Below are 21,091 nucleotides of genomic sequence, written 5' to 3' on the forward strand. Positions count from 1 at the left end.
CTTTTGGATCTAATTTCTTCCGACGACTTGTGAGCGAGCGTTGGCACGCGGCCGCCGAGTGGTCGCACATCTGGTGCGAATCTGTCCTAACTTCCGGCCGCCGGCTGGGCCGGGGAAGGAAGTGGCAGGGACGGTGCTATCGCTAATCTGCAAGTACAGGCACTTATTTCCTGTGCATAAGTAGATTTTAAATACAATTTATTATTTCATTGAAAATAGCATGAAAGACACGGCAAACATTTTGGGAGCATAAGTTGAGCCAATGCGAGCGAGCTCTTTGTAAAAATAAATAATAAAATGCAACGTTTAATATTTTTCTTTCCTTTACCTCAGGATGAGTGCTCTGGAGCGGTGGCAAATGTAAAGCTCACCCTGAATGCAAATTTTTGCCAGGCAACACAAAGCAAAGAATTGAACGTGCGACAACTGGAAAAACACGTAAGATGAGGTGCCTATAAATCCAGGCATCGCTGTACTTGCACTTTTCAATAATTGGCCATTTAGCACTTTGCCAAGAAAATAACTGAAGTTAGTTTAGCTAGTTACCCGTCTGAGGTCTGTCTTCACATTTTTCTCTTACAGCGCTCTCATGCATATTCCTTTGCCGCCATTTTGTGAAAGCTATAGACATTCGCAGTACAATGTTAACCCTTTTCACGATTCGTGGCAGGGCTTGGTCCCTGTTTCCACGAATCGGGGTTCACTGGACTACTTTTCCCAGAGTCATTTCTCCCCCCCCCCCCCCCCCCCCCCCGTACCTTTACTCGTAGCCATGTACAGTGTGGCTACTTTTGCCATCTTTGTTGCTGCTGCTGCTGCTGATGGTGATGATGGGAATGTCGGGGACTTTCCCCAAAATCGTCCAGCCCCCTATTTTTTCCTAGTTCTTTTGAAACACCCCGGGCTCATTGCTCAGCTGCCTGGCTAAAGTTTCAATAAAACAGCTGAAACATGAGCTTGGCTCTGGCATTGAAAAAGGAATAATTAAGCCCCGCAGAAGCCATGATAAGCATGAAGTTGTGCTCAAGGAGGTGCAAGTCCACCCGACAAGTAGAGGTGGCTCAGTACTGACACTCAATCCTGAACCCAGCGGTTATAGACACTCTGAATGAAAAACCGTAAGAACCGTAAGAGCCAACGATATCGCTTGGAGGGTGGGGGGGGGGGGGGGGGGGGTGCAGCAACGGACGATGATAGAGCGGGTAAAACACTGTCATGAAAGCTGACGCTGCAATAGCAAAGCAGTCTTCTCGTGTTTGCGATTTAAAAGTCCAAACAGAATAAATCAATTTGTTGTTAGTCAGTCACATGGCAATGAGTTTGTTATTAAAAGACAACTTCTTATCATTCATGGGAACTCTTTGCGGGGAAGACAAGAAGCCCTGCGGCAACAATGTGAGACATGTGATGGGGGTATGACGGGACGTGGTCGGGGGATGTTTGAATTATGCAATGTCTTATGCCTTAGCTTCTGGGACTTTTCTTCCCAAATGAAAGGCCTTAATTATCTGTGCAAATTTCATAAACACAGCGAGCAACATGGATTTGCTTGGAAATACAGAAATTTTTATTTATTTATTTATTTATTTTCCAGTGGATGCGGGAACCATCCGTTCATTTAGGCATCTATTACAGCAGAAGCTACTGTTTGAGGAATCGCACAAGATAAATTACAAACCCAACAAACAATGTGGCTTTATTTGACTTAGTGTCAATAATTGGACCAATTTGTACATATATGATATTTTAACTTTGGTGGGGGCGACGGGGCGCTTATCTTTTTTTTCTGGGGATGACATAAACAGCAATTTTTCTGAGTACCTATTCAAGCAGGCTACTATTTGAGGAAATATGTTTTTAAAAGAACCTTATCGCAGACCTGTCCCCGTGATAAAGGGTGATTACACTGTAAACTAGCCTAGCTTAGCCGAGCTTTGCCACGGTGGTGTTTGAGCAACGTCCGAGAACACAAGGAGTAAGAAAAAGCCGGTGCGACCTTTGGGAAGGTTTTTTTTTACTCCATGTTGCCTTCCAACAAACTCGACCTGGTTAGGTGTCGTCCCCTTCGTAAGCAGGTTTATCTGGATTGTGAGTGATCCTGCCGATTGTTAGCGAGCCAGCTGGAGTTGTGCCAAAGCGCGGCGGGAATTCCGCCGCTGTCTGAAAGCTGCGCAGCATCAAAAGACAACAAAATCAATGTACTTGCAAGTGCGTCCACACCTGAGTCTAGAAATAAACGCCAGACGAGTGAGCACGTGGCCCATTATGGGAACGAATGCGTGTGCTAGGTACAGTAAGTCACACCTCTGAGGAGTGCAAGTGTGACAAAGGGGTGTCAAAATTTTGCCAGAGGAATGCAGGAAGACAGCGAGGCGAGAATATTTTTGGCAGCGCGCGCGACTCCTGTAGGGATAATGGCGGCGTGGCGTGAGAAACTCTGTTTACCTGACGAACAGACCTCAGCTTAATGAGCGTACGGCTTCCTCTCTCAGTCGGAGGATCCAGATTCACTCGCAACTGAAACTGACTCTTCCGGGAATTTCGGGGGCGGGGGGAAATAACTTTCTCTGTCAAGCTTAAAGACAAGTTCATGTTTATCTGACATTTGAAACATTTAAAAAAAATTTAAACTCTGGTTAGGGTTTCAAAGTAGGGTTTTAAACGGCAGTTTGGGTTTCAAACTTCGGTTAAGGTATAAACTAGGGTAAACGTTTCAAAATACCATTTTAAATGAGGATTAGAGTTTCAAAGTAGGATTTTAGACTTGTGTTAGAGTTTCAAAGTAGGGTTTTAAACTAGGGTTAGTGTCACAAAGTATGGTTTCAGACTCGGGTTGAAACTTGCATTACCTTCACTATTAGCTCATATTAAGTCTCGACATCGAAGTCTTACATGGCATATTTTCAAAATGTAACCGAAGCACTGCGCTGCGTCCTCAGGGCATCGGCAGAAGCTGGAGGACCCTCCAAAGTCGGGCCTGTTTTCGGACCGCCTGAGCGAGCTGGAGAGGATGAGGGTCCGCGTGGCGGTGCCCGCCCAGGCCCAGCGACCGGCGCTTAACACGGCGCCCAACTCGTTCACGGCGCAGGGACAGACGCAGATCACCGGTAATACTTGGAAAAATACATTTTTTTTCCATCACTGTTTCATTCAATTCATCATGTAGAATATAATTTTTAAAAATAGGGCTAAAGAAATAATTGAATTCAAGCCGACGTAGCACTGCAGTAGAACGCAATTTTCAAATCGCAGTAAGCTCAAGCAATAATCATTGAATTACCAAGTAGGAATTGAGAAAATAATCGCACACTAAATCGCAATCGTGATATCGGGGAGGGGGTGGGATGGCAATTACAACTAGCTCTCAAAATCGTTCAACCCAAAATAATAATTAAAAAAGAAAACCTGAGAGTGGTTTATTTTATTATGAAAATGTACATCGTTTACAGGCACATTTTAATGACTTGGCCCATGTGTCCGCTTTAAAACATCAAATGTGGCCCTTGAGTGCCTACGTTTTCCCACCCCTGCTTTTGCTGCTTATTGACATGCCGCTGCGACAGACAGGAAGTTGTTTTCCGGCAAAGTAAACACTCTGAAGGACTCAGACCGAGTCCGTCAGACGCGCCGTTCACGCGTCACTGACTGTTTCCTCCTCTCCACTCCATCAGACCCGCGTCAGTCGCAGTCGTCGCCGCCGTGGTCGTACGAGCAGACGTACCCGTCGTACCTGAGTCCCATGGCGTCCCCCTCGGTGCACTCCACCACCCCGCTCTCCTCCAGCAGAGGCACGGGCCTGCCCTCCATCAGCGACGTGCCCAGACGCTTGCCAGGTTGTTCAATGAACCGCCAGTATTTAAAAGCCCGCATGTTCAAGCAAATGAAACTGCCCTAGTTTTTTGCAAACACAATTTAGACCAGCTAGCAGAAGTAAGCAAAGGTGTTCAAAGTTATGTTAACAGCGCGACCGTCATCCTTTGATCCCAGAGGGCCTATCTGGCAAAATAAAAACACCAATAAAGTGTCTTTCTCGGCGATTTGCTGCTCCTCTGCACTCCGTCACGCGGCATCGTGCCAAATTGCATGAGTTGGCTTGTGTGTATCCGGCTTACATTTTATACACCCAAAAATAAATAAAAGTGAAGCGCCCCTTTTGAAGTCCCAGCATGCCGCCAGACAAGTTTTCTGTCTGAACACCTGTTGACTCACTGCCATCATTCAGATGCAGTCAACTTGCCTTGTCGGCCTAGATGACTTTGGAGTTTCCCCTGGTCGGCTTTCATTTTGTCACGCTTTGTTCCCGTTCATATGAGGTGCCATGTAGACTCAAAAGAACATTAACCTCTTGCAGTCACAAAAAAAAACAAAAACAAACACGGAGTCATACACACCCAAACCCTCTCACACCCAACAAAATCTTGTCACATTTACCCCCCCCCCCAAAAAAAACAAACACATAAATGAAAAAAAATACTACATTAAAAAAAAAAACACTCATCACAACATAACTTATAGACGCCAAAGCAACTCTCACCCACAACACAAAAAAAACCCCTCACACTCAGCAAAAAACAAACCAGAAAAAAAACTGTTACACTCACACAACCAACTCTCACAGCCACACACTCATTCATGACCTCACACACACCCCAAATGACATGTGGACACCTTGAAATACTACAACCTGACCGCACAAATGTGCTACAGACACACAGCTGACAACATTCGTGTCATGTGCTTCAAATAAATGCTTTAAAGGTATAGATTAGAAGATATGAAATGTGGTGCAAATATGTTGCGTTAGCTATATGGAACCTGGAACATGAATAACACATTTCAGTCTTGATATATTACATATCATCTAATTATATGTAATGTATGAGAGGCATCCATACGTTAAATCTCATACTGTAAATATACTACATCAGAGCTGCTATCGAGAAACGAATGTGACCCGAAGATGTTACACAAGGGGTCTTTTAATTAGCATCATATGCTACGTGACGCTAACTTGCACGTCAACACGCCGAGCCCCTCCGTTTCTCTCTGCGAGGCCTCCACCCCCTCGTTCTCATCCTCTTTGCCCCCTTTTTCGCAGCAGACGTGGGGACAGGGAAGACGCCTCGTGATTTATGATATGAATTGCTGTAGCTGAACTAAACCACTGAGGGGGACAAATGGGGGGGGGCGGGGAATAAGGTATGGGGAGGGCTAAGTATGGCATGGGGGTACGGAGTAGACCTCCCATTCTCCATAAACTCTACACCCAGCGTCGTGCTCACCACAGCCAGTTAGTGGTTTAGGGAGGGTGGGGGGGGGGGAGTTTTTATTTTGGGGGATGTAGCACACACACTTACACACACACTCGCTGGAGCCGACGGGAGGCGAACGTCGGAGCCACATCAGAGCCGGGGTCCGCCTCATTATGGATCTCATGGAAACTGTTTCTTGCACAAAGTGTTTCCACATGTGCTGCTCCACATTCAACACACAGACACGCACACACACACACTTTTCTGGGTGTAGATGCAGCACACACACAGGCACTCACACACGTAAATATGCGTAAACATGCAAACGCTTTGTCAGCGTCGGCCGGCGAGACAGAAGATGATGAATAAAACAATACAGGCATTTTTAGTCACATTTTTATTCCACCCAAAGGAAATCATGGTAAGAGAAAAAAAAAAGGGGGGGTCTGAATTTTCTGCAGTCTTTGCAGCATTTAAACGCTTTTAACAGTCTTGTAAGTGCAATAAGAAGTTAAGCCTTGTTTATTAAGAGAAGAAATGAGATCCCCACTCCTCGAGGACCTGACTCCAGCTCCTGATTCGACTCATTTTGGATGGATTTTAAACATTATTTTTTTGCTTTGTTTAAAAAAAAAAGAGTTGTTTATTTGTTAATTTTTTTAAATTGCCAATATCTGCCAAGTAATCGGCACCCAATTTTTATCCAAAATTGCTATTTTCCTCAATTAAAAACACTGAAAAATGCACTGGAACGGATTAATGGCATTTAATTTCAATTGAAAAAAAGTTTTTGATAAAGTCATCTATTTATTTACAAGCTTGGTGAATTTAACTGGTAGCCCCTCGTCTCAAGGCGCTAACATTTGTTGTTGTTGTCGTCTTTCCTTCAGGTTCTTCGGACCTGAGCCCCTTCCCGGGCCAGTTTGAGCGCCAGTTCCCGGGATTGTCATCCTTGGCGGAGAGTCGTTTCAGCAGTCCTCGCATGCACTACCCGGCCACCTTCACCTACACGCCGCCCGTCACCTCGGCCATGTCGCTGGGGGGCCCCCACTACCACACCTACCTTCCTCCGCCCTACCCGGGCTCCACACAGAACCAGAGCGGACCCTTCCAGACCAGCAGCACCCCTTACCTGTACTACGGCGCCTCGTCCGGGTCCTACCAGATCTCCATGGTGTCGGGCGGAGGCGGCGAGCGCTCACCCTCGCGAGTGGCCCCCCCGCCCTGCACCAGCGCCTCCACAGGGACCTCGCTGGTCAACCCCAACCTTCCCAGCCAGGGGGACGGCGGCGTGGACGCGGGAGATGGGAGCCACAGCAACTCCCCCACCGTACTCAACACGGGGGGACGCATGGATGAGGCCGTGTGGAGGCCCTACTGAATGCCTGACTGAAAAAGGGATTTTTATTTTGTTGAAAGCAGCTCGTCTCGACTTGTGCAAACTTGTCTTCCTGGAATGTTTGGACCAAAGCGCTCGGAGCGGCAATAAGCAGCACATCCTTCCGAATAGACTTTTTTTCAAAATATTTTTCATACCAACGTGGAGGAGGCACAAACTCCAAAGAGCAAAATAATATGAATTACACTACCATATTGAAGTCGGATTTAAATGACATTTAAAAATATAAATGCGAGAAGAAAAGTCAGCAGCAACTTTTTTATCTTGAAATAATAAAACATTTCTTGAAAATAGGACATTGCATCAGCGGGGGGAAAAAATCTCAACTATGACTTTTTGACTTGAAGTATGCCATTTTTTTTGCATTGTATATTTTGATATATACGAATGTTTTCTTTTTCGCACATCTGTGATTTTTTCCCCTCAATTTTATAACTATTTTTCCTGAAAAATGTCTTCTCTAAGATGAAACATTTCTTCTTGAAAATGTGCAACTTTTTTCTTAAATATACACTTTTTTAACAAGTGAACTTTTTTTTAAAAAGTACAACTTTTCTACATGTACCTTCTAAAATTATGAAAAAAAATCTCAAATATGACTTGAGAAAACTGTTTTTCCAAGTCTACAATGTATTTCTAAAAAGCACAACGTTTCTCAACAATATATTTTTTCTCTCAAAAATACAATTCACCCCCCCCCCCTTGAATTACATTTTCAAAAATATCTTGAAATATTTTAACTTTTCCTAAAACATGCAATTGTTGTCTTGCAAGATTCCGATGTTAATGTGGTAGTGTAATTGTTTTCCTTTTCCTTTACGTGTCCTTCCTCCTGATTCGTCCTTCAAGGCTTTTTATTTTCCGCATTAGGCATGAATTTTCTTTGTTTTTTCTATACGACAATACAGAGACGCACTGAGCAGCGAGACTTATTTAAACATGTATATTACAGGGCGTTCCGCTTCCTGTTTAACTTATGAAGCCATAACTTATGTAATATTGTATTTTTGAAACTTGACTCCTCCCAATACGTTTGCTGCGTCTTTATGACTACATTTTTCAAAACGGCAACAACAAAAAACTGGTAATTTAAGAAATAGAGAAACTACGGCGGTACCCAAAGATGCGAGTGCTACGCCGACAGCCAAGATTCAGACAATCAGCGTAGTTCCAATAAAAGAGCTCAGGACCCGAAGATTTGTTGTTGTTGTTGTTGTTGTTGTTTGATACGTGACGGCTTTGAGAAAGTTGGTCAGAGTGTTTGACACTCATGTTGTTTCCTTAAATAATCTTGTTTTTCTTTGTCATGTTGATGCCATCTTGAATCAGTAAAAGCACTTATTGATGGATACAAAAGTCATGTGATGTCATCCTGTTGCCTGATTGGCTGATCAGAGTCGGCAATTATCTTACTTACAACACACACTTGATCTTCCAAAGTCTCCTGTCACTCAATTTTTGTAGGATTTTGTACAAAAAGCAAAAGGGGGTAGTAAGTAGAAAACGTGCACATTTTTCTTTTCAGCAATATTTGAATTCTACCCTTTGGCATTAAATTCCCAAGGTTCGACACTTTTGCAAACTTTTGTACAAAACTAAAAACAAAATGTAGTGCAGTTTATTACAAATCACACCCCACTTTTTTTAAAAATAAGATCATGAATGTGATGGATGCTTCCAGCGTGATCTCACTTCCTGTGCTGCATTCCATATGCCAAAGGTGACATTTTTTTGTACAATTTTGTACAGAAACAATTGATCGAAATAGTAAAGAGCCCACATTTTTGTTAGCCTGTTTGGAATCTCACTTCCTGACTGTTTGCCATTCCAAAGGAACTGCTTGTTACAAAAATGTAGGAGAATTTTGGTCCAACAATGAATGGTAATTAGTAGCAAACACAATTTTTAGGGTGACAACTTTTTTAATGTTTTGATTTTGGCCAGTGGGACTTCACTTCCAGCACATTTCTTTTCACAAAGAACCTTTTAGTATTCTAAATTTACTATTTAATTATTTTTAAATATATTTAAAATGCACTTTTTAAAACTTTTTTTAAAATTAAGAAATTAGTCGGCTTCAGCTTTTTTTCTGACTTCCTACTAAATTATGAGAAATGAGAAGTTAACTTGCTTTAATTTTTTAAAAATTAGTCACAGCATTTTAAGAAGGATTTTTTTTTCTATTCATCAATTATGGACAGTGTTTTACACTACTCGCGCTACAATAAACTTTCGTGTCCCATACAATTGGCACAAAATGAGATGCAGACATCAACGTTGCACAGTCGTCATCAGATCTGTTGGGCTCTATTATTAGAAGTCATTTGGGAGTGCTTTATTATTGAAGGTTGGCATGCAGAGGGAATGAACCATTACACACAATCACACACCTGCTATTTCAGCCTGAAAAGTCAAAAGTATTTTTGTTGTAACTGGAGAAAGTAAATAAAAAGCTTTTAGATGATTTGATAGATTTTAATGACATTATTTTTCCCCCTCCCAGATAACTAACATCTGGCCTGATCTCCTCCAAGTTCTTTTTTTTTTTTTTTTGGGTGCTTCTTGATCTGTCTCTTTTCATCTGATGTGTTTTGTTTTCCCATGCTTGTTGATGTGTGACACTTTAGGATTTGCAGGAATTTAATCCTGGGAATTAATTTCATAGATTTCATTTGTCAGGACCAATACGCCCCCATTTTGCCTGAATAAGGTCATCAAGAAGTGATCCATCCAGCTACCCCTCAAGGGACGACACAAGTGAGTGAAATGACTTTTAGTGAACGCACATTTACTTGTCTTCAGAGACGCTGACATGGTGTGGAAAAACTCACCTACAATATATTTGCACTTTTGTGCTTTTAGTAGAACGCAACGACATGCAGTAAGTTAGCACTGACTAATTATGAAAACTAGTGCAATACGTTTTGCAAAGCTAATATGCTGAAGTGATGCGTTTTAACTGAGAGACTGACTTTGGGTTTCAGAGAGGAGCTAAATTTAGCCGGGGTTATTAGCGGAAAGAATAGCGTTTTCATGTACATGCGCACGCATCTCATCACCATCATTTCAAGGTTGTTGTGTCGTGTTCCTTTAAGAGAGCTATGTAGAGAGTGCGCATGCGTCGTATGGTGGCGAGCGGGTCCGTCAAACGATGAACCCGGAAGTGGGTTCCTTTGGTCATTAGTGGTTCGTTGGCCAGCTAACTAACTTCAAGCTACGTGTTTAGCACTCCGGTTTGAATGAAACCCATCTCTTCTGTCTATCAAACCGCCGTCACGCTTGTCAAAAATGTTGCACCAAAGAGAACATCTCCTCAGCTAGTTAACTTTAGCCTTAGGATGCTGTTGATTGCCACAGGTATAGAGGATTTTATTTTCTACACCTGTAGACGGAATGACTTGGAATCTTGGAACCATGACGCGGAGCTTCCAGATGAAGGCAAGCCATCATTTTAAACTTTAAAGTCAAACTTTTTGGTGTTTAAGGAGTGATCGTGGCTGACTACTGCTGAAGTTAGTCTTTTTGTGGCTATCAGTTGGTGTGTTGAGAGCACAAATTAGCAACTAATTCGTATCACAAACTTTTAGTTCGTTTTTTTATATTCATGCTATCCCTAATTCGGGCCACAAATTAATTAGCATTTTGTGCTCAGGTCGTATCTGTGTTTTTTTCCACCATTAATATACGAAGGGTGGCCCTTTTTTGGGGAATAAATGAGAAATATTTTCACTATTTCATCATCTGTCTGTCAAAGTACTGTCGTTACTCCGACTTTTCCGCGTGGTGTCACCATGGAATCGTTGCTTTGTCTGAGCGCGAGTTGTCTTTGGAAGATGGCGATGGCGGCAAATTTTTGGGACGGGGGGGCGTGCAGTGGCTTAGTTAGGCGTCGCTCATCCAGACTCCAGCCGCCGTCAAAGTGGCGTTCCAGAGACGGGAGCAGAGACACGGACACGCTGGGAAGCTGTTTTACATTATTCCCAGACATAATAGAGCCAATCTGAGTGTTCACATGAGTCGGAAAAAAAGAAGAAAGGGGGGGGGGGTTATGAGGGGTTGAAGCTTCACCATCCATGTGTGTTTTCTGATGTCAAGAACATTCTTGGGATTTCCCTGAATTTAAATTATTGTGGAAGGGGAAAAAAATCCCGCTGGTTATAGTTTGACATTCCCGGCGTTGTGCAATTACATTGATTAAGTTAAAACAAGCCAGACGCCCAAAGACATTTGCATCAGTTCACTCGTGAGAGGTACACAAGGAGCTTACTGAAGGTCTTGTGCTGTTTTCAGTCCACAAGTGCCTGCATCGTAAAAATAAATCTGTCCTGTAAACTTGACACGCCACAGAGAATAGTGTTGCTCACAACCCTGCCAAATTTGAATGATTAAAAAAAAAAAATCAGAGTTTATGATGAAGCTTCAAAATCCAGCCATTCTGTCTTCTCTCTAAAGCTCCGGTCGCTGCAACCGCACCCCTCTCAAATGTCAATGAACAAACGCAAATCTTTCTTGTGCCTACACATCTCTATACACTTTAGCCACAAAAAATATATCCTTAAAGCCTTCAGTGGCAGTAATATATCACAGTGGGCGCCTCATGCCATGATGCGATGCGCTCAACACCAGTTAGCTCATGAGCTAACAGGCTTCCTCATTCCTAGATGTTGTGGCACATGGTCAGGATGGTACCACCTCTGTCTCAATTTGAGCCAGGAAAAACCATGTCAGAGGCATCTTAAATTGACCCCACTCCGTCAAAAGCAAGTGTGTACTTTGGCGCCCCCTAGTGGCTGTTGAAGAGCCTGGCCTGGGTGAGGTGGGCTGCCCACCCATGGCGCCTTCCCTGGAGCCAAAAGGCAGGCTAGGTTGTGCTTATTAAGTTAGCGCCGCTCCAACACATTTTTGCCTCTGCTAGCTAAATGAATGCCAGATCTCAGTCGGTCCCCGATTCCCGGCCCGATTCCCGGCCCCGCCCGGCATGCAGACACCCCCCACCCCCTTCAACCTCGCAGCCCCACCCCAATACTAACCCCGGCCACCAAACCCAACCGATCAACTCGACCTCTCTTTGCTGACCCAATGCGAGAATTGATCAGCTGTCAGGAATAGTCCATCCAGGCAGTCGCCCAAATCCTTGCAGAAGCCAGAAATGAAAGGTTTGAATCAGTCAAGCAATGTGGGAGGAGGAAATAAACTCAGCGATGCCTTGAGATGCAAGTAACGCAATTTAGAAAATTTTCGAGATCCAATCAGCCAGAACAGATTTACTGTCCAACTGCACAAATAGAATTACGCATATTGACAACAACCACAAAACGTTGGCTTTGAAAAATATGTTCACCTTAATGCTCGTGAACAATGCAAAGCACAATTGACTGATGGTAACGGTTAGATCGATCGCCGCGATTTTTAACAGCAATAGCTATTTGAACACGATGGAATAACATATATAGACAGATCAAATAACATTACTCGGGCAAACAAGTACATTCTTTATTCTCTATATGAAAACTGTCAGAGTTTATTGTGTCACTTACAGTAGAAGTTATACTTTTTGGTTTGTGTCTCCATAACTGTAATATAGTGCTTCCTGGTGTTAATTATTTTTGTTTTGTTTTTTTATAGTACAATATTATAGCGTGTGCCCCCCCCATCTCAAACTGCTTTTTTGAGGTCTGGGAAAACAAAGAAAAGCGTGCTTATTGAATCAACTTCACACATGTAATAACATCTGCCAGATCTGATCAGGCAGTCAATCGTGAAAGCGATGGCGTCAAATTTCAAAGTGTCAGGACCATGGACAGCGACCAAGTGTGCGAACAAAGGACCCCTTTGTCGGCGCCCCCGCGTTCACGTCACTGTTTGGAATTAGACATCATCCCAACTGTCAGGCCCAGGCGGGTACGCAACACGAGGCGGACTGAAGCTGCGTGCCAGGACTTCATGCGGAACAGGCCTCGCACACACGCAGCCAGGGGACACAAAGGGAGCACCCTAAGCCGCCCCCCCCCTCACCCCCAAACCACCCTTTGTGCGTTAGTGAATAATGGACTGATAAATGTGATTGTTGCTGCCCACACATGGAGATGCACTGCACTTCAATGTGACTCGAAAGAAGAAAAAAAACCCCCCAAACATGGAGAGTCAAACCCCACCATTTGAAAATTCATGTAATTCTTCATTGTTGATGTTTTTTCTTCTTCTTTTTTTTACAGAATAAATTGCAAGTCCAAATTTAGACATGCATGCTTTCAGTGTACCACCAGAGTGTTCCGCAACATGCCAAGCAGCACTGAGCGCGACTGGAAAAGATGCTGCAGTAAGAAGAGGAGGCAGAGGTCATCAACAAAGCTTTGCTTGTGGTCAAGAATGTATGCCTGTGAGTATTATTGTATGCGCTATTTGTGTACGCACACATACACACCCCATTGTTGCTCAATATATGTTTAGTTGCCCATGCTAATTTCCATGAGTCTGCCAATTGGTTTTGCGTTATTCGGTAACATTAAGCAAACTTTCGCGAGGCTAAATGACATATTTTGGTTTAAATGTACAGTGTCGGATTCTATTTGGTGTCATGTTTCTCCGTACAGCGTGAGAACAGGCACTGGGGAATTATTTTTAGAAGTGTGGAGTGTGGTTTATCAAGTTGAAAGCATCTAGGAGGGTTAAAAATGCACGTGGGTCGGGACAAGTTCCCCATAACTGAGGTTTTCCTTTAGGGTCAATTGTGTGTTTTGGTTTTTTTCAGTGACTGAAACTGGTCAACAATGACTAGGGGGGGGACATTTTTTTTAGATTAGAGGGAGAATTTTAAGGCCAGCAGCCCTTTTCTTTCTTTCTTTCTTTCTTTCTTTTGGCAGAAGACGCAACACTTTGAATCACTAATCATTCTTGACAACAAACTCTTCTCTTAAACAAGGCCATGGAAGGGGGATATCTTGCTTCTCTGAATCTTTTGGCTGATCATTGTCATAGTTCCTTGGTTCACGTTCCTTTCCGCTGCTGTGCCTTTTTTTTCCTGGCCAAAAAAACCCCAATCTCAAATAATCAAGACCTCCACTGCTGTGCTTTTTTTTTTTTTAAACGAAGATTGAAAAAAACTTAAAGCCTATTTTGACAAACTAATGACGAGCAAGTACGTCCTTGTTTTCAAATGTATGAAGGGCAAATAAAAAGTCCCAAAAATAAATACTCAAGTACTGACACCTGAAAAATCTACTTACTTGAAATATTGTGTGTATTTGTTTCATCCCATACAGCGAATTAGCAAGCACCGAGTCTCGCGAGGTACTTTTTACGCTGTGGAAACGCCAGGCAAAAGTGGGCTGCCTGCGTTTGTTTTCTCTGGCATCAAGTTAGCAGCGCGGAACCACCGCGCAGAATTGGGTGAGCGCTTCTTCAAGTGAGGGAAAACTGGAGACGGCTCGCGTGGCGGCGCTCCTCGGCTTTTCAGAGACAGGAAGGCATTCGAGCTCTGGCATGAAAGCCTCCTTCATTTGTAGCCGTCAGCCGGGATCCCAAAGGATGGGATTTTATTTGCAAAGTCAGCATTAAAATGCTGGACCTTCACATTAAATGTTCCAAACCACAGCACGGGCTAGAAGCTTGTTCGAGGCCCAGAAGATCTTCAACCTTTTAGGCTCGAGTTGTAAATAGAACTTTGGTCATTTGTCTCCCACCTTGCTTCCTTTTTTAATGACGCTGTAATTGTGTTAAGGCGATTTTTTTTCAACCTCAGCACTTTAATTGCAGTGAAATCTGATTACCGGTAATCCATTTCAGAAAATTTGACTGGAACAGAATCGCCCGAAATCCAAGGCAATATATCCCATAGGAAATTATGTAAATCCAATTGATCCGTTTCAGGCATCTAAAAATATTAACAAACAATACATTTTGTAGAAAATAACTACAGCTTTACATGCAAAAACTAAACGACTAATGAATTGGATAAATGAATATTTAACAACACTTTGACCTTGAAGGTTCTTGATGGCTTTTACAGCAAAAAGGGGAGAAAGGGCAGCCATTTTCCAAGGTCACTCTTGAATTCCTTCGTGTTTCTTGCCTTTATAAAATGGTGAGCACTTGGCACAGTCGATTCAAAACTGACATGTGGTAAAAGACGTGTCAGGCTGACAAATGGCATCATGTCCAGAACACTGCCAGCCTTTATCATTACAGAAATGGAAGGTCCCAAAATGTTGACATGAAGCCTGTCTATTTCCCAGGCCACGGATGAGTCTGGAACGTATTCGTCAGTGCATTTCAAGATTTCGTGTCAGAATGAAGAGAAAGCGTGAGGAGGCAAAACAAGTGGAGTTTAATGACGACCAAGAGGAACATTGACATTGACGGCTCGTAGGCGCGCCATCCCGAGGGAAGACGAGGCGCAGCGGGAGCTCAATAATAAACATCGGCGTCAGGCGAGACGTCCACGGGCGTGGGGATAAATAAATCTAACCGCCTCGACGCGCCTGTGAGTCAAAGCTTTGCAGCACATGTGAAAGGGAGCTTTGTGTCATGAGGAATAAATACAGACAGCAGGATCGGGACCATCCGTCACATCAGAGTGCGTTTGAGCATCCTTAAACTAATAAATCTGTGGAGGGCTAAGAATAAAAAGGAAGGTTTTGGGAGCTAAGAAGCTACTTGGCCAGCCTCTTGGCCACGTCCTTGTAGGCCATCTCGATTTCGGACTCGGCAGCGCACGTGTTGTTGAACTCGTCGCGGGCGGCGGCGTTCTTCAAGTAGCGCCAGATTCCCGTCATGTCCGAGGGGATGTCGTAGTTACGGTACTTCTTGGCCACCACCTGAAAGACACAAATGGACAAGTTTTCAATTTCACCCAACTTGTCTCCGATGTTCCCTCTAATTTGGACCACGGTGAGCAACATCAGACACGCACGCGACAGCCAAACCAATATCACACCTGCCCAAAATGCAGAATCATAAGTTGCATGATGTGTGTACGATATAAAAAAATCAAACCACCTCTACATCAAAATAGAACATGTTGAATAGAGATTTGTGACATGACCAAAATCAGCCCTGATTTATTTATTTATTTATTTTTTAAATGAAGGCAATACAAACTGCATGAATACGGGCCGACATTGTCCATTCATAAATAATGGAAAAGATGTCATTTAATAAAACAAAAATTTGGAGTCACTTGACCTCTGAAAGGGCTTCATTTAAGGGGCTCGGAAACTATGTTTGGATTTCCTGTATGGAGTGGTCACGTGTTGCCCGCAGTGTCCCGTCAGTGCTGAGTGTGAGTCTATATGTCAAACTATGGTTAATTTTTCCTCTGTCTTGGTCTCTCCCAGGTCTTCTACCTTGACGATGTGCAGTTTGGGCAGGAGGTTGCAATCGGCCAGCGTCAGCTCATTTCCGTCCAGAAAACTTCTCCTGGACACCTTTTCTTCCTCCATACTGTTGGCGTCGATCTCGTCAGGCAGCGGGCTATTCAGGTATTCGTCCAGCTTCTGCATAGCCCGCGTCAGACCTTTCTCCAGGGCTGAAGCATGCAAAACAATGCGTCAGAGGGGGGTGATGTCCACTAGGTGGCAGCAAAGTATTGAGTAAAGAGCAAACAGTGGAGTCTGCTGCCCTCTAGTGAGGAATATTATCATTCCACCCAATTAGATGTTTTTGTATGATTTTTTTTCACATATTCAATGAAGAGAATTGTTAACACTTGAATGAAAAAGAACCTCTTTAAAATTAAATAACTACCTTCAATTATTTAAATGAGCACTTTTCAAAAAAAAATTTTAAATTAATTTTTCACTCCTGCATTTGTTTGAAAGGCATTAATACAAATTCCTTTGAAAAATATTTTTTAAACATATTTCACACATTAAAGAAAATGTGCAAAGCTGCGTCACCATCGTTGGCGTCGATTTTGGTGTTCTTAATGAATGCTGAGAACTTAGCGAAGATGTCGTTGCCCGCCGTGTTGGACTCTCTCTGCTTGGCTGCCAGTTTGGGATACCTTAGTGACAAGCAGAAGAACAAGAAGTAGTATTATACTTGTATACAGGACAGGCCAAAATTCGGTCTGCACTTTTAAAAAGTAATGCATATAAATGAAGGTAGGAAGGAAGCAAGGATAATTGAAAGAAGGGATTCATCGCCACTGTTAGCAGTCACATAAACCCTCTGATAAACTGGAATCCCTAAAACTGTACAACTACTTTTGACCTAAAATGCATATTATGTCTGTGGCTTACTTGGGTGGCGCCAGCATTGCCTCGAGGAACTCCTCGATCTTGTTGATGTCCGTCTTGACATCTCCATTGTAGGTGAGGAATGGCGGGTGGGTGCCGGGCGCCAGATTGTTAAGGTCTGCCGGCTTCCTAAGCGAGGCCAACAAACAAACGGTAAATTTCTCTCATGCTAACCTTGCGATATAGGACACAATATATTGGATAAGGAGTGATTTGCGACATAGCGAAGCATTGGCGGCAGCTCCGACATCAATCGCTAACCTCTTGAGGTCCACGGTGGTGACGTTGAAGACGACACCTTTGAGCCACAAGATCATGAAGAGACGCTGCGAGAAAGGACAGTTGCCAATACTCTCGCCATCGCTGCCCGCCTGAGAACAATTAGTCGTCATTATTATGGAGAAAGAATGCTATACATTTTTTTATGACATTGAAGCCCCATTTATTGGGGGAGGTGCATACCAGACCCATCGGTAATAAGGGAAAAAAAATCTATGTAAACTATTACCTAATGCTTGTTCTCATGGTGTCAGTAAAATGCAATTAAATAGGTTGCTTAAAAAAATGGTGCCGCAGAAGGGGCGCAAACTATGAACTGTGACATAGCGGGCGGGGAACACGGTTGATCAACTTTTGAGTCATACAATTTAAACCTTTTTGCTTGCTTTGAACAAAAATACCTACGCAGCAAGCTGCCTATCGATTTTAAATGAGCTCATGTTTCAGCGCACATTTGAGAGCTTCCACCTGAATTATGCATGTCTCCACACACGTACGTACACACAGACATACAGAGGCAAACACCAGAACACAGCAGATGTCTGTCTAAAAAGTTGCCGAGTCTGCTTGAATGCAGCGCCAGCATGTGTCATTGTCACGACACAAAAACAACACAACAAATACAATGTACAATAATGACAGCCAGTCAACATGGGCAACACACACACACACACACGCGCACACACACACACACGCGCACACAAAGGCTGCTGACCTGCTGGTCGATACACAACACGCGACAGACCAGTTCAGACTAACCGGAGCATTTAGCAGTCATAAACATAACCAACAGGATTACGGCTTAAAAGCAATATTTTATGAGAGAAAATGTGCATGCATTCATATCATAGTTGCATATTTGTAAAAATGTATTTGATTATGAAAAGAATAGTTTCTTCATTTGTTTCTTTATTTTCATGATCATCATTTTTATTATTAATTTATATCCAGCATCCAAAATGGGATGTGTTTTGTCATCAGGCCCGTGTCCGACTTGGCCACATCTGCAATGGAAACGTTTATATTTGACATGATGTACACTTGTAAAATTATTATTTTTTTAATTAACCAGCCTTCCCGTGAGGATGTTTTATTTTTGTTTCCTAATTTTATGCCACCTGCCGCAGGTGCGCGCACACCCACCCGTCGAGTCCCAGGGGGCGCCGAGCAGCACAACAAACACCGGTGAGGACAACGGAAGTAGAAGCTGCACATCACTGAGCATCCCTGGTAACGTTACCTCTGATATTGTGTTACTCGTCCACACACACACACACACACACGCAGACCTATTTTAGACACAAAAATCAACTTTTTTTTTGTTTTGGTTAAGTCTTACCTTGACAAAAAGTTCAATCTGAGGCTCCCTATCAGGATCTGTCATGCTTCCTCTTCAATACCAAACACCGGAATGTACCACACCACTACATGCTACCTTCAAACTCCTCTCATAGTCCCCAATGTCAAAGTCCAGTTATGCAACAACGTGGTCCTAAAGTGGTCCTAAAGTCAGCTGATGTGTTGGGGGGATGCAGACTGAGGTCAGATTTGTCTCGTAAAGCAGCTGGAATGCAAGCAGCAAAGCGTTCAATGACACCGAGTGCAAACAGGTGTCGGGCTCTGCTGCAGAGAGACGACGGGGTGGGAGGGTTGCGGGAGTCGGAAGGGGGCAGAGCCTGAGCTGCATTTTTAATTTAACGTTAGCAGCAGGTGGAGAAAGTGAGCATGAAACCATGGGAAACTACAAGGTTTGACAATTGTTTATAAAATTTAAAAAAACATCCAAATTACATAATCAGTAGAATAGCATCAATTTACATGAATATGTGATTCTAAAAGTGTGAGAGGCTTTTTTTCCCCCTTGGTGAATGTGATGTTTTTGTATGTGTGAGTTTGGGTGTCAGACAAGTGTTTTGATATGTCTGAATGTTTTGGTGGGCGTGAGTTTTGAATGCAAGAGGGTTTGGGTAGATGTGAGCTTTTTTGTGGAAGGTAATTCAAATGTGTTTTGTCCTGGTATTTCTTGTCCCCCTAACCCTCCTAAAAGCGATCAAATAAAATAGTGAGGAAATATTCGTAATTTCCAAAGGTTTAGCAATTGAATGATGTCTTTAAAGATGATGGTTGAAATCAGTGACTTGTCAGGCTAATCATTCACTGGCCTGTCAAACAGTAACATAACTCCAACACTTCTTCTGACCCATAAAGGAAGTCATTTGAGCTAAATAAATAAATAAATAATGGAAATGTAAAATAATTATTACACTTAATTTTTAAAAAATTCTATTCATATATATTTTTAAAAAGTAGCTCTGGAAAGGGCACAATAGCAATGCCAATGTTTTTCTCACATTTTAATGAGTTTAACAATCTCAATAAAATGTAAAATGGCAACACTTTAACCTTGAATAAGGTTTTTTTTTTAACGTATTATACCGTTTTTTTCCATATTTTAACATAGCTGCTTTTATGGAAGTATGGAGAAATATGTAAAAAATTGGGCGTGGTGCTTTGCGCGGTGATCTCTGCCCGACGTTTATCTAAAGTGTCAGCTATAGATAAGACAAAAGGTACACATTCCACCATGTTGGAAGTGTGAGGACACGCCCTGAAGCATCACTGCAAACGCCATAGCTCATGTCATCACGAAACTGATGCCGTATGCAAAATAATATGATGCTGTATGCAAAATACAAGCTGAAAAAATGAATATTTTACGACCTGAATAACTTTTGGACAGCGTGACTCAAAATGAGCCCTACCAAGTTTTAAAAATGTCGACTTTTTAAAAGCAACTCTGGTATTGGCTGACTCGGGAATCGAAGTTTTCCAATTTACAAGCTGAATGAAGACGACCGTCCAAGTTGGACTATTTGGAGGATCAAGAAGTGGAAGGACACATAACCTCACTTTGTGAACTTGGGAGCTGCAGACATTGTCCTACCTTGACAAAGAGCGAGATCTCAGGATGCGCGGGCTCGACTGGAGCGAGGGCGCTCTGGTCCAGGGTGAGGTTTTCCAGCGTTTTGATGCTGTAGTCCACCGCCTGTTCCTCCTTGGCCAACTTGGAGTCGGACTCGTGGTGCTTGTAGGCCATCAGCATCCCGTCCTCAGCGTTGTCCTCCTCCGGCGAAGATGAGGAGGATGAAGAGCGTCGGGATCCATCGCTCACCATCTCTGCTTTGGTCTCCTGGACGACAGTCTTCATCTCCGTCACCTCTTTTGTCTTCTCCTCCACTTTCACTTGGGCTTTATCCTCTTCATCATGAGAGGAAGAGGACGATGACGACGACGACGAGGAGCGGCTGCGTTTGTCTCCATCCCTGGTGTCCATGTAGTCGGGAGAGGTGTGCTCGTCCTTGTCCAAGACGTGCACCATGACGTCATCCGCGGTCACTTCCATGCTGGTTGCTGGATGTTCTGGGCTTTTGAGGAGTGGAGAAAAGAGAAGCGACGCTGGCGGCGGCTGGCTCCTGGAAGACTGAATCTCAGCCGATGCCTGATCGAGCAAATTCCAGCGGCGACTCCCTGTGCAGGACCTTTGAACCTGGCAGCTCACTGATCATTTACAAAGTGTGCTCCCCCCACCAAAGCCTTCAGGCTTCACTTCAACTCCTCACACCTAAATGGCTCCAAGTTTTACTCGCTAAACTCTAAATTCACATCTTGTATCTTGTTAAACACTTGCAGTCCTTAATGTTCAGTATGTTGTACCTGCGTGTGCTAAGTGAAACCAGAACCAAGTTTTGTCATTCTGATTTTTCATTGTATTTTAGTGTTCTAAATTGTATTTTATTTTGTTTATATTTGCCTTGTATTTTTATACCTGCATTTTTAAACATATTTTATCCTTTCATTGTTTCATCAATTTTTTTCCTTGCATTTTCCTTTAATGCATTTGAACTCATTTAATGAAGAAATTA

At 43.1% G+C, this 21,091-nt stretch overlaps 2 protein-coding genes across 3 annotated transcripts in view; one reads left to right on the forward strand and one right to left on the reverse strand.

Annotated features, from left to right (window-relative positions):
• LOC147187677 (runt-related transcription factor 2-like) overlaps window positions 1-8,038 on the forward strand; it is a 38,689-nt gene extending 30,651 nt beyond the window's left edge. The window contains exons 6-8 of the mRNA XM_086100687.1: window positions 2,940-3,107; window positions 3,672-3,833; window positions 6,143-8,038. Of these exons, the coding sequence (XP_085956813.1) occupies window positions 2,940-3,107; window positions 3,672-3,833; window positions 6,143-6,633 (821 nt within the window). The 3' untranslated portion in view covers window positions 6,634-8,038. The remainder of the gene's footprint in view (window positions 1-2,939; window positions 3,108-3,671; window positions 3,834-6,142) is intronic.
• Window positions 8,039-14,954: 6,916 nt separating this feature from the next.
• Window positions 14,955-20,670, reverse strand: LOC147187678 (chloride intracellular channel protein 5-like). Of its 2 annotated transcripts, none has more exons than XM_086100546.1 (6): window positions 20,113-20,670; window positions 17,151-17,260; window positions 16,893-17,018; window positions 16,548-16,654; window positions 15,996-16,177; window positions 14,955-15,467 (listed from the first exon to the last, which is right to left on the reverse strand). In XM_086100546.1, the coding sequence occupies exons 1-6, from the start codon at window positions 20,569-20,571 to the stop codon at window positions 15,303-15,305; spliced, it is 1,149 nt and encodes a 382-aa protein (XP_085956672.1). In that variant the 5' UTR covers window positions 20,572-20,670; the 3' UTR covers window positions 14,955-15,302. The 2 variants fall into 2 exon arrangements, with proteins under 2 accessions (XP_085956672.1, XP_085956673.1); XM_086100547.1 differs by lacking the exon at window positions 20,113-20,670 and adding an exon at window positions 18,508-18,743.
• Between the last annotated feature and the right edge of the window lie 421 nt (window positions 20,671-21,091).

This window comes from Hippocampus guttulatus, chromosome 20, assembly GCF_054856545.1.
Source record: "Hippocampus guttulatus isolate MCC_2025c chromosome 20, RoL_Hgut_1.0, whole genome shotgun sequence".
NCBI classification, from domain to species: Eukaryota; Metazoa; Chordata; class Actinopteri; order Syngnathiformes; family Syngnathidae; genus Hippocampus; species Hippocampus guttulatus.